The sequence below is a fragment of the Channa argus genome, chromosome 2, assembly GCF_033026475.1.
Source record: "Channa argus isolate prfri chromosome 2, Channa argus male v1.0, whole genome shotgun sequence".
NCBI classification, from domain to species: domain Eukaryota; kingdom Metazoa; phylum Chordata; class Actinopteri; order Anabantiformes; family Channidae; genus Channa; species Channa argus.
Window position 1 is genome coordinate 29,174,444 of NC_090198.1, and position 14,137 is coordinate 29,188,580.

The 14,137-nt window shown below is 43.4% G+C and overlaps 1 protein-coding gene across 1 annotated transcript in view; it reads right to left on the reverse strand.

Moving 5' to 3' along the window:
• map1aa (microtubule-associated protein 1Aa) overlaps positions 1-14,137 on the reverse strand; it is a 35,269-nt gene that overhangs the window by 20,140 nt on the left and 992 nt on the right. The window contains exon 2 of the mRNA XM_067490163.1: positions 13,939-14,040. Coding sequence (XP_067346264.1) covers positions 13,939-14,040 — 102 coding nt within the window. The remainder of the gene's footprint in view (positions 1-13,938; positions 14,041-14,137) is intronic.

Genomic DNA, 14,137 nt, shown 5'->3' on the forward strand with positions numbered 1-14,137 from the left:
GCTGCCATATCTGACATCACGTGAGAGGAAACATTCAGAGACGGTCTGAGCAATGTCCACGCCATCATCTGTGAACACCGATCCTGTTTAGGGTCACGGGGGGGCTGGAGCCTACCCCAGCTGTCATTGGGCGAGAGGCAGGCTCCACCCTGGACAGGTCTCCAGTCTGTCTCAGGGCAAACACAGAGGGACACAAACACAGACAGACAACCCTTCACACCACCCGTAATACGTATCTGTCGTCGTTTTAGCGTCCAATACAAACGACATACATATTATTATCCCCGAAACCACCAGTAACAACAATGGTGATTCTCTTAGATTTTGATCTTCGGCACACACGAGGTCGGGTCCTTCAAATGCTGCAGACCTGTGTTGGTTTAAGTATCACACCAGGCCCACAGGACCATCCTGTTGCTGGGCATCCAGTCTGTCCTCGCTCCACTCCAGCCTGATCCTGCTGAGCTTTTCACTCTGCCTCTTCCACCCTGAGGCATTGTGGGAGTTCACACAAGAGGGGGGTTGGGGTTTGTCTTAGGAGAAAGGGCTTCTGTGGACGGGTTTGTCCACATGAGACTCTAATAAAACTAATAAGTCGGCTTTAGACTGAACGAGTCCGCGCGCAGAGATACTCATATTGCTTTAGAGAGACCTGAGCTGCTCTGCTCCGTCCTCCTGCTCGGCCAGCAGCTCGAAACGCTTGCGTCCGTGTGAAGGACATTTCAAAGACAGCATCCATATAGTTACCCAGGCAACTAAGGATTAGTTTCAGTACTTCAGGCAGCTGATAAACCAGGTGCATCACATTTTCTCCTGACATCAGAGGAATTACTTTTGGCTTCAACCAATTAAAGCTGAAGTAAAGCACTGATTTATTTACGTGCCGAACATTTCCTGGTTCCAGCCTCTCACTTTTTCTGAAGTGGCACGTTGAACGTGTAATTAGTATCGTAAGGAGTTAATGAGAATGTGTCTAATGATTTAAATAATTCTAGGAAATAATAAGTGAGAATAAACTTATCCGAACCCGAGCAAAGGTATTTTCAAAAAACGAAGGAACTGCAATATTTACATTTGAGACGCGACACCCAGTTTTTTCTTTAATGCATTTTTACCTTTAAAAATAACTTATTTATATTATAACGTTTTTGTGATAATATAAATACAAACGAACGCAGCGGACACTGGCAGGCTCACAGTCTCAGCTGCTGCCTCCAGCTCTGAAGATGCCCCCCCCCCCTTTTAAAATCAGGTCACCCAAATTTACTGAAGTGAAGTGAGAGCAGCTAAAGAAGCTACAAGGCTTCCGCTGCGTCCACGTCCAAAGTGTAAATTGCATAATCATCCTCGAGGATAGTGAGAGAATATGGGGGCGAATCGGAAGCTGAGGAGATGTTTACATCATATGACTGCGTGTAGAAATTAATTCTGATATTTTAGAGCATGTGGTTTTCGATCTGACTGTTCTGGGGGCTGAAAATAAAGAAAAGGATAAACGAGTGAGAGGGTCTGTGTAGAATTACGGCACCGTGAAAAGGCCTGACAGCATCATCTACAGCACCGTGCGTGGAAATGCAGACGTGTGCTTCACCGTGCACATGAATAAAGTTGCATTTCAGTGTTTTTCTACTAATCTGATTTTGTGCTTTGAGGAGTTTGAACTAACGAAGCTCCTCATCATCCATAAATGCACCATATATCCACATATCACCATTTGAAGATTTTAGAACCGGATCTTTATTTTCTACATGGAAACAATGACATGCAGTGAAATGGTTGCCATGGGTCATATTTACTCACAGTACTTGTGGTCCTCGGCCTCTGAGAACCCGATCCCTCACCTACAGGCCCTGTCAGTACTGGGACTCCGTGCGCTCAGATTCCTCCGGTGACGCTGCGCACTGACGACGCGCTGTTATGAAACAAGCAGCCGAGCCTCCAAATCTCTGTCAGTCCGATCCGCTTTTACGAGTCCGAGCACGGAGACGCAGCTTCAGAGGCAGATGCCCACCGCCGGTGTGAGGCTGATCTAAACGGAGAATGGACGGTGGTGTGGATGGAGCAGAGAGAGGAAGAGGAGGAGGAGGAGGAGGAGGAGGGGCGGCGGCGGTGCTGCTGCTGCTGCTGCTGCTGCTGCCGCTGCGTATGTGGATGAAGGAAGGATCGGCCTGCTACAGCTCCACACCTACACCCTGCTATCCGCTGGCTCGTGCTGCGTTCACGGACCGGCGGTGCGATCAGCAGTATGGACCTGAAGTACCAAGGACAAGATGCGGCCTGATGAGGCGTAAAGTGTCAGTGAGGAGTTTAAAACTACTGAAGCCCACGTTAGATATTCAGCTGTAATATTTGGCTTTTACACGTTCTTACTGTTTAGTCCATTGTAAGAAAGGCCGCGTTTAACTGACACCATTGATATCAGTTAGGTTCCAAAACTCAAGGTGAAGAAAGGGAAGTGAAAAGGGAAAAAACCTTACGAAAAGTACTGTATAAAACCCCACGTCACGCCACGACTTGAACTATTTCATGTCCCCTCCCCCCAAGCATGCCAGTAATGGACTTGACCATCTTGGACCTGGTCTTAATGAGCCAGTGGGTTCCAGCGCTGCATGATGTCCATGTGTTGATCAAAATATCCCAGAGCATATGTCAAATGTTGATATCATCACACTTGTAACCCAATAATAAAGTTCTGGACAGTGTCTTACTATGTCTTCATCACGGTGGGTCACTTGTCTTTCTAACAGAGGACAGGAAGTTTCTCTGGAAAGTACTACAAGTGAAAGTACCAAAGGTAAACAAAGTCTTGAATGCAGCCCAGATTAGTTCCACGACTCTGAAATGTGAAAATTAATTTTAAAAATAGTAATTAGCCTATGAAATGAAAAGGTCAAAGTCACTGAGGTGGGACAGAAAAGCAGCAGCTGGTGAAGGTGGAGATGATAATATTACACCATCATGTGTAACATCTAACTAAAGTTGTTAAATAAATGAAGCAGGAGGTGAAGTACAACCACCATCAAACTACATTGTCTATGTGGATGATGATGATGATGAAGATGCCTCTGTAACAGAACCTGCGTCAACAAACTGGCAACAAATATCATGTTTTCGTAGTTGGACGAGCGTCGGCCTTCCTGAACATTTTATCATTTTGTGGGAAGCGAGAGGACGGGGACGTTTGCAACAGCTGCTGCTGGGTGGGACAGAGACGAACTAAAATAGACTCTGTGAACGTGACCTACTACAAACCATGAATCATGACATTTGTCAAACAGAGCGGGAGACGAATCCAGCGAGGTGGCCGTCATTCTTCCCCCTAAAACACTGAGACAAAGTTAGTCTAGACATTTCGTCCTTTCAATAAATGTCTCCAGCTTTTTTTGGATCACAACAAAAAAGATTTTCTTTGATACATAAATAGCTCACAGAGGTGGTAGAAAAGCTAAATATAAGCCGACTGACAGCTTCACCCCTCAGGTGTCTTCAGCTTGGTTTCTTACTGTGTTACTGTTCTGTGGGATACAAACGTTCTTTGCTTTGTTAAAGACTGAACCTCTGACAGATGGACAAACTTTTTAGTTAGCTGCAAAACTGCATGTCGGTGTTTGTCATTAATGAGTGAATAGTGGCATCTTACTTTTTATACCAGGCATGAGCTCAGCAGCCACATCTCACCATAAAATCGTATAATGTTTGTATATTTTTGTTCCATTTTCTGCGTCTTTACTTGTTTTTTGTAGGGGATTTTTCAAGTCATTTTGAGTTTCCACTTGTTTCACTGACTTTCCAACAAGAAATTTTAACAGTAACTTTCAGAAGTTTCGTCCCAGCACTACTCCATCTTTGACTCTGGACAAATACTACACTGTACAGCAGGTTTGAGATGTGGCTTGTTATTTTACGTGTGACCCACAAACAGTAACTAATCTAAAAAAGCAACTCTGAGTGGTCCAACCTGATTTTAGATGTTGGTTATCCCGTCCAGCACTGATGCAGCATCGTCTCAGATGACCAACGTCAGGCAGCTGTTAGCATTCAGCTCAGATACCCGGCTGCCACGCCCTCTCCCCCCCCCTCCCATTAATACACATACAGCAGCTGGTCAAAGTCACGTGGTTCTTAAGGATTTAAAGACTTATATGTTTCTGTGAGGTCTCGTTCCCGTAACCGGCTGCTGCTGCTACAGCATTTTCTCGACGAGGCAGCAGTGGTATTTTGGCCAGAGAGACAAATCTAAGATGTATTTACAGATTCACCAGACTCAGCGTAGTCTCAGTGATCCTGAGGTGTTGAATATATGTGAGGAAGCATGTGTTCAAGACGAAAGAGTTTAGTTTGATTAAAGAAAGTGTTTTCGCTTGTTTAAAGAGAAGGGGATGATTGAAATTCGGAATAATAATAAAGACAGACATAAGGTAAAGACATTTACCTTTACATTTGGAAACAGGACGTTATCCTGGTACCGAAGAACATGATCAGATCTGTGAGTTACAAGAAATGGGAAATCAAATGTTCTATTCCCCAGTATTCGAAACAAAGGAGCTTATTTTTACTTCGGTATGGAAGATGCAGACATTTTGAAAATGCTTTTCTAGAAGTAAACGTTTGTTGTTTTCTGAGTCTTGGTCCCTAAGAAAAAGTATGTTGTATTGATAATGTGATTAATATGTATCTATTATCTATTTACCTTAATATTAGCTGTTTCTGTTCTGAGTGTCAGGTAATTCCATATGGGATGGACCATTTTGATGCTATGACACAAATGGGAACATTCCTGTGTCCCTTGGTCCGTCACTTTCCACACAAACCACAATGTCTTCTTCATTTAGCAGTAGCCTCACGGCTTCATGACTGACTCAGGAGGGGAGGAAAGGTGGTCAAAACTGAGGGGATTGTAGTACCAGAAGGCAAGATAGCAGATGTTGTGGATAGCTACACGTACCGTGGGATCCCACGGCCAAATGGTAACTGAAGAGGCCACAAGGAAAGCAGCTTCTACCAGGTACCTACGAAGAGTAAGGCACGTGCCCTGCCAGTCATCAGGTAGCCCGCTGGCATAATGAGCAGGCCAAAAGACATCAGGACAGAGAAGCTCCTTACAATGCACGGAGGGTTACGCCCCAAATCCAACATCTTGAGACTCTACACTAAGCGGAAGGAAGGAGGCCAAGGATTAGTGAGCGTCGAGCCCCTATCCAAGATGAAACAACAAAGATCCATGAATACATCATGAAGAAGACCCCATGTGATGACGTGCTTAGTGAAGACCTCAGGCACCAGAAACCAGAGGAGCAAGGGATGCGAGAATCCTGGTGGACGGACAAACCCCTGCACGGTATGTACCACCGTCAGATAGAAGAAGTGACCAGTTGGCTGGACAAAGCTGGACTCAAAGACCTGTCAGCACAGCAGCAACAGAGGCTGGGGTCTACCATCGGTGACCCCCAGCCTGTGCTGACTTCACTGTATGAAAATATTTCTCTGCTTCTAGCTGAAAAACTCCTCCAGATGACATCACAAATATATGTAAAAAGAAGACTTTTATCTGTAGCTCTGTTTTTTATAAACCACTGTAAATTAACAACTAAGGTTTGGGTTTTTTTTAAAAAGGAGTCGTGTTTTTTATCCTTTTATCAGCCATTTATAATAAAAAAAGTGACAAATTATTCACATGTAATTGCAGCCAATTAAGATGACAAACATATGTTTTATAATTATGAACATTTATCCTGTCCCTGCCCTCTGCTGTACGTAGGTGGACAAAACATTAGAAATGTGGCATTTGGATACGTCTCAGTAAATACGACATTTAAAACAAGTTGAGGTCAATTCAAATTGAACTAATTTAAAAAAAAAACAGTCCGTTCTGCAGGGCTCCTGTTCTGGACTGCAGCAGACTGTTTAGGTAATAAAGTGTAGTTGTCCTTCACCCAAGGACATAACAAATGTCCCCACAGACTGTGTTCTGTCATAGTGCAGCTTCCATTACACATTCCAGATGTGTGTGTCTCTGTCTGGTGCATGTGAAATGCTCCGAAGCTGCAGAGAAGCTGAGGGACAGATCAATAACAGCTGCTGAATTATTAATCAGGACACGTTCCCCTAAACCACACCCAGGACCAACGCTGTTTACCGGCAAATTCTCAAGGTGTGTCATTGAAATTTTAATCACCCTTTAGATTACAGACAGAAGATTGTGCATCGTGACCCCGCTGGTTATTTTCCAAAACCAACCCATTTCCCTTCCTTGCTGGCGTGACCTGAGGGCATCGCTGCTCAAAGCACGCGCCTGTGATTTGCTGCATACCTGAGCCCTGCTCGGACACAAATCAATTCGGAGACAGATTACTGTAAGCCCAGCATGTGCCGTGTGGGGGAGCAGCTCGTAACAGCCCCTTCTTTGCCAAAAAAAGCCCACGAGATTCGCAGAGTGTAGATAAAAGAGATGTGATGTCTCACACACAGGAGCTGCTGCTGCTGCTGACGCTGCAGTTTTACGTTACTGCCAACTCGTGATACATCTTCCTCCATTAGTCTGGGAATCTTGTTTGCTCTGCACCCCCCCCTCCCCCCCCACCTCCCCCTGCCAGCATATCTCGTTGTACAGTGTGACTGTGGGTGATTCTTCTTCACTGTAGCAGTCACCATTCATCTCTGCCTGTCAGGTTGAGCCTGCTGTCATAGCCTGTGGACGGCCGCTCAGCCTCTGGGTGGGTTTATAGGGGGGGGGATCAAGGAGTACTGTATGGTTTGTTGTGAGCTTTCCCTTTCTACAGAGCCCGGCATTGTCAATGTCTACTACTACTACTGCATATGATCTGTAGCTCCAGCGTATCCAAAGTCTGGCTGCAGGGAGACTGTTCGTTTTTCTTGGGTAAGAGAACAGTTCTACAAAGGCCCCGAAGTCCCCGAAGACCAGAGGTTGATCGCGTATCAGCTGCTTTGTGCGTATTTGATCCCATGCAGATTTGTGCGCTAATCACACAAGCAGCTTGATCGGTGGCCATGAAATTTGCATCGATTGACCGACGGATGTTCTGCAGGGACATGGATCACGCTGGTGAATTCACCGCATTTCATCACGCAGCAGCAGCAGGCCAATGTTTTTTTTACATTTGTGTTTAGTGTTAAATTTTGTGCTGGATTTATGACCCTGGCTTATATGAATACATGCGAAGAGACACCACGAGCAAATTAAGAAAACAAACCTGCAGCATTTAGGAAAAAATTAAAAACACCTCAAATACAGAAAAACAACAGATGGAGGTGTTTCCAACTTCCAAAAAAGCAATTATAATATGCAATAATAATAATAATAATAATAATAATAGTCATTCCTTTCCTGTCTGGCATGTCTCTTTAAAAAGAACCATTTTTCCCATGGTACTTTGCTCTGCCTGACTTTTTTTGCTTGCTCTGCATCTCGCTGATGAGTCAATTTGGATAAAGGTAACAGATGGATACGTTGCCAAATGACTAAATGTAAACGTGTATTTGTGATTTTTGTTGTTGCTGATGTTGCAGTTTGCTGACAAAGGTACTTTTCACTTAGTCCTAAGTGTCAAAATCAATGCTTATTCTCTCAGAGCTGGTCAGCTTTAGTTTGGATAGTTACTAAGTCACTGCCTCCTATAACCAGGGCTACTAGTGATGATTGAGTATGATTGAGATCATTGATACAGTATTAAACATCTCTAATGGATCAAATGGATCAAAGGAAACATATAAACTGGTCTGAGAGCTGGAGTTTGCATGGAATTATTTTCTTTCTGGCTAAAAGTATTTTGGAAATCAAGCATGATGATGTGAATCCCTGAAATGAAAGTCAATCAACAATATTAATGAAAACATGCTCAGTTCTGTCAACACCAGTGATCTCCGAGCAGATGCACTGGCACAAGAATAAATATGGGGCTAAAAATGTTCAGGTACAGTGCGTGTTAATCTGTATGATCAGAGCTTTACTGCCCACCCCTGACATCATCTCCCCTGAGGGCTGCTTCACGTGACCACGTTTTATTTATCAGCTATCGATATCGTCCGCAGTGTTGGTCCACTGAGTCATTAAATGCATCCTGGTGGTGACAGGCGCCTTCACAGGGGCCATTATCGCCACTTTCCTCCTCCTCCTCTTCCTCCTTTTCCTGGGACAAAACATGAGAGTCCCTGTGCTTCATCAGTGAATCGGGGAACAGTTTGCTCTGAGCAGAGTGAGACACTAATGGACCTGGAATAATGGATCCACCCATTACCTGTTCATAGGACTGGGTTGATAGTAACTGTAAGCTGCGAGCATATATAAGGAGCTAAAAAGAAGCTATGAAGGGTCTAAAATTCAAGAAGAAAATGGCTGAAGTCACACAGTCAAATAAAATAGCTACAAATGATTGAAACACGACCAAAGAGACACACAATACAATAAATAGATGCACAATGAACACAAACCATTAAATGGCAGACAAACAATGGACAAAGAAATAGTTACAAAATTACCACAGACTATTAAAAAAAATCACCAAAGAGACACAAATAAACTCATCAAAGTTGAAAAGTGACCACAAACGTTGGAGAAACGATCCAGCACCAACACAAATGACCACAAACTGATCAAAAACAAACAGGAACATGTGAAAAATTTGACACCAAATTAGCACAGACACAAACCCCGGAACTGTGGCTGTTGTTTCTCTCTCGATATGTGGGGTCGGGGGGTTGGGGGGGTCTTTTATCTGTCTGTGCACAGGGACCCTTTGTCTCATACTCAGTCCTGAGACATATGACACAGTACATTATTTTCTGGGTGGGTTTTTCCTTGAGCTGTCCTGCTGCTGAATGTCCCCACATTTACCTCCATGCGTTAGTCAGACAGCATCAGCCTCCCTGTCTCAGCTCGTCAGCCTGTCTGTCCTTTGTGTGTGCGTTTGTCTGTGTAAAGGTCGTTCAGTGAGTGTGCGGACACTGTGTCAGCTGTGCAGAATCAGACAGAGGGGCCTTCAGGAAAGCTGTGGGAGCCAAGGGGCAGTGGTTGTCCTTCAGCACATGTGCCACCCATCAGGGAGGCTGCTGCCATCTTGGCTGCTGGAGCTTTGTCGTCTCACCCTCAGAGACGACAGCAGTTAAAAGTAAATAGGAATCGGTGGAGAATCGGAGTCTGATCAGTTTTCCAATGTGACCTTTGCATAGCAGCAACAGAGAACGCAGGTCTCTCATCCCAGCTCATCCTCCACCAGCTGAACTGTGAAGTCAGCCTTAAGGTGGGAAGCAGTAAACGTGTTAAATGTAAGGAGAACCAGCAACTTTTCCACATATTCCATCTGTGCCATTGTTATCAGTGAGCCGCATCACTATTCACTGGTGCTGGAGCAGGTTAAAACCTGGCTCAACCTGCAAACCTAAGAACCGGTTTCACAGGGTTGAGAGCCATGTGCAGTCTAGAATGTTTTACTGGGGCACATGCTCAAACTAGGGTGACTCTAAGGTTTTAGAGTCAAATATAAAAATGCTGAAAATAATAAACTGTAATATGCTAACAGTGCGTCAATATCTCATCTCCCATTTTTAACTCCAAACAATCACGAACAACCAATAAGAAGCACATGGGGGTTAGAGGTACAAATCCTTTCCTTGCAACAAAATATATGTACTAATAAAATAGTACACGTGTTTCTAAAGAGAATTCAGGAAGCGTTGTTGGTTTTAGTGCTTTTCCTGGGATTTGTTGGTATTAATAAGAACAGAGAGGAACAGCAGCTTTCTCCTTTTTATACCAGAAGGAGACGACCACCAGGCTCTAGTGAAAGCGCTGCTGCCATTTTAGTTGGGGCTGCTTCTTTATGTTGGCCTGTTTGAAGTCTGTGCCTCGGGCAACTTGGCATTTTAAATCTCTGCACTGTCAAAGGTTCAGTGAACTATTTTTATAGCCTGAAAATTCTCAGTGTGTTCTGTCAATGAGCAATGTGAAGTCTGTTTTACTTTTACTCTGTGTTTTTTTTTTTTTTCTCATTCCTGTCGCTTTTCTTGCTGCTGTCAAAACACAAAGTCTTTTTGGAGATAAATCAGAAAGACTGTCTTCATATTAAAAACTTCCTCACTTTTCGCTTTTCAGCAGCCCAGTTAAACTGAAGTGTGACTGCTCATTTTTTTTCATCCTCGGAATTTGAACCAGCACTAAACCCAAAATGCATAGGCCTTCTGAAAACTGTTAAACAGTATTTCTAATATTTCCGCTCAGTCAAGGTTCAGATTGAGATCAAATTGATGAAAAGCAATTCGTGACCGAGAAACTACTTTTTATTCTATTCCAGTGACCAGTTTGTCTGCTCAGCACTTTGATGCAGACAGAACCAACTCACACGAATTCTGATTATTTGCCATAAACTCCTGTAAAGACACCGATGGACCCTGGATGGATAAATCCTACTGACTTTGGTTTGGCTCAAAGCACCGACTGTGCCAAGGATTTTTGTTGTGACAAATGTGTGTATGACTGTGGAGATGAACTAATCTCTCCATCGTGCAGCTATTGCATAAGATGTAAGGACAAACTGTACGCTCTTAGCATTCAGCCGTAAAATAAATCTCGTCAATGATTATGATGTGATAGGAAGTATGAATGCAGACTGGATTCTATAATGTGCTTTAATGCAGTTATGGAATCCACTCAGCAGTCCAATACTGCAGTGCACAGATACATATTAAATTACTTAAATTAGAAAATCCACACAGGTTGGTGCTTAGAGCCACAGACTGTTGAGGCTAATTCTGCAAATTAGTGAAATACAATCCGGACTGGTAGTTGTCATATTTTGTGTTCAAGCTTTCTGCTCGGGACCCTGAGCAACGTGCTATGTTCACTTTCGGGAGATGCATTTCTCCACACATCGCTATACGTTCATCTTTGTATTTACTGTAGCTGGAGAGGAGAGAGAAATCAATAAGATCAGTGCACCATATGATACAATGCAAATTTGTAGCTGTGTGTGATAGCTTCACCCTCCACAAGCCAGTATATCAGATGAAATCTTCACTGCAATTACCTGGTTGTACACAGCAGGTCAGTAACCAGGTTTCTTATGCTGGTCATTTTGTGTATTTTCTGACATATAGAAATGCTGCTTTAGACTTCAGATTTAAAGTCTTGAGGTTATAGTCTGACCTCGCTGTCAAAGCTATTTAACCTGGTCTCAGTTTCTGCTTCATCTATGACTGGACTTAACCACATGAACTCCCAGATCGCTCATTAATGAAGTTTACTCCTCACATTGTCAGGTGTCGTGAATGGGACTGGACCACACAAGGCATTGAGAAAGGCAAACTAAAACTCACTCCAGGAGGGAGGACAGACCTGACCTGAACTCAAGACACGACTGCAAGACAAAGCAAACCCAAAGGTGCAGAGCCAGAGTTAGAAATAAATAACCCTGCAGGGTGAATTGAGAGAAACTAAACAAGAAAAAAGGGAAACTAAACGGGCAGAACGCAGAGCAGTAAACCAAGGGAAGCTAAGCCGCGAGCAGGCTGAGAAAAACGGAGGAACGAAATATGAGCAAGTGTAACAGAACTGAGATAAACATGAACAGGACTTATGGCTCGACAAAACTAAGACGACTCGAGGAAACATGCTAAAGAAAACTAGACAAACTTGAGTCGCAGTACGGAAACAAAGGATGAACTCAAGGACGGGACAGGAAGTGACTGTTTCTGGGGGTTTAAATAAACCGGGGACGCAGGTGAAAACAGTTAGAACTAAATGAGGTGTGTGAAGTTGTCAGATTGCAAAATGGGAGCAGGAAGTTGGGAACAGGGGTTACAAAAGTAAAAGTCTGAGACAGGAAGTGAAGACAGCAAACAAAGTCCATGACACTCATTCTGCTTCACTGCTTTCACATCAACACTTTACCTCCTTTACTTGTTTGTCATGTAAAAAACTAATTTAACATTCAGTTCTCCTGCTAGAGCAAATGTAAAGAAATCACCAGTATTCTTACGGTTTATCCTGTAGACTCTATCAAAAATTTCATGGCAATTCTTTTAGCAGTTGTTGGCTAAAACATGGCTGAAAGTTGCAGCAAAGCCAAAACGGAAACAGTCAAAACTGTGATATGAATGCCCACAAAAAAAATTGTATTTTCTAATAGAAGACTATCAAAAAAAATTGTAAAGTTAACAACAAGGCACCAAAAGAGGGTAACAAGACAAAAGTATAGGGCTGTGAGACAATGAGACTTTATTCTGACTTTATTCTGTAAAGTGCCCTGAGATGACTTTGTTGTGAATTGGTGCTATATAAATAAAGTTGAATTGAATTGAATTGAGACTAACAAAGAAATGATAAGAACACGATAAAACACATTATATTTACATTCAAATATAGATAAAACAAATAAAAACAACGATGAATGAAGCATGAGAGAAGCGACAAAACAAAATAAAAGAAAGTAATTGATAAAACAAATGATACACATAAAACATATGAATCAAAAGCCAGGCTTCAAAAGCGGGTTTTACATTTGCTTTTACAGTAAAAAAAACATCCAGCGTTGTTCCAGCAGTGTCAAACTCTCCACAGCTAACGGAGAGATTTCAGCTTAGAGCAGAGACGTTGCTCCCTGCTTGCCGCTCATCTCTAGCAACTGTGAGCTGCACATACTGAGCCTATTTCTGCGCTTCAGTTCAACATAAGCTAAAAAGAGGAGGCAGCAGGTTCACAGCAGAGGCGCATGATGAAACCTGTGATAGGAATTTAGTCGACAATTGTTATTTATTGGCTAAAGTGCAAAAGTAATTCATGGAGAATTCAGGTCAAAACATGAAGTCCAGTGTTTGCAGAAAACATGTTGATGTGTTATTTACAGATACGTGAGGACGAATGAAGTCATGGGATATTATGCAAACATGATACTCATGGCATGAATTATCCCGACAGACTCATTAGCTTAGCATAAAGACACACCTGAGCAACCAGCCGCTCAGTGGCTCGCTAGTTAGCACAGGTAACTGAGCGGAGCTTAATGTGTGTGATTGAAACAAACTGTAAGAATCTTTGACTCCCCAGAGTTAAAGTACAAATACTGCAAAACTCTACAGAACTACAGTGGGCCACAAAATGTACTTACATCACTGCAGTATCAGTCCCCTCATCCCTCCAATAGCCCAGTCCAGACCAATCAAACAGCACGAAGTGGTTGCTTTTTTTCTTTGATGCTTACATCACAAACATACACACAGCACTGATGTCCACTAACAGCTGTGCTTATGTCTGCGCTTTACGTAACACCACCAGCCACAGAACGGTGTGGGAGGATGGATGTGCATCAAGATCTAACCGCTTTTTCTCAGTCCTCCACAGTGAACGCTCAGTTCCATGTACTCAGCTCCCGTGAACCCACTAAGCTGCGCTGACGCTAAATATGCCGTAGTTATTATACATGTGAGCGACGCAAGTGGTTTTTTGGGGCAAATGCAGACCAGCGACTCAGAGAGCCGACACATTCACAGCTACAACAGAGGCTCCATTCACCATCCATCACCGGGCCTCAGGGATCTTCTATTCCCTGAGTAAGATGGTGTTCACTGTCACATTTGGACCTTATTGATTCCCACTCTGAGATGCAGCCTTCATATGAGAGTCTGATCAATAAGGGATGTATCGTCTAAAGCTTCCCTAATGCACATGTGGACAAAGGGGACAAAAGACATGCAGAAGAGCATGAATACAATCTGATCTGCTGCCGGTCAAAGAGTGTAGTCATCACTGGAGGCTGAATGGGTGATAATGCAGGTAGCTACACTCTGATACCGTCACAAATTCAGAGCTGGCAACTATTGTCTCCAAGCAACAAAATGTCACACACACACACACAAAAGCTCACAGCCACGTGAAATAAACTGCATAAACTACATTTACAGACAAGGCGCAAAACGCGCTGGACCGACCTTTGACCTGTGTCGAAAACTGAGCAGTGTGTCTGGTCTCGAACAGCTGCAGCTCTTTGTCCAGGTCGCAAACAGTGAGGTCAACGTTCCAGGAGCGCAACCCTGGAAGAACAAAATGAACGAGCTCAGGGCGAGTGGTGCACGCAGCTCACTCACAACAGGTAATCATTTTTATATATGCCCATATTTATATTAACAT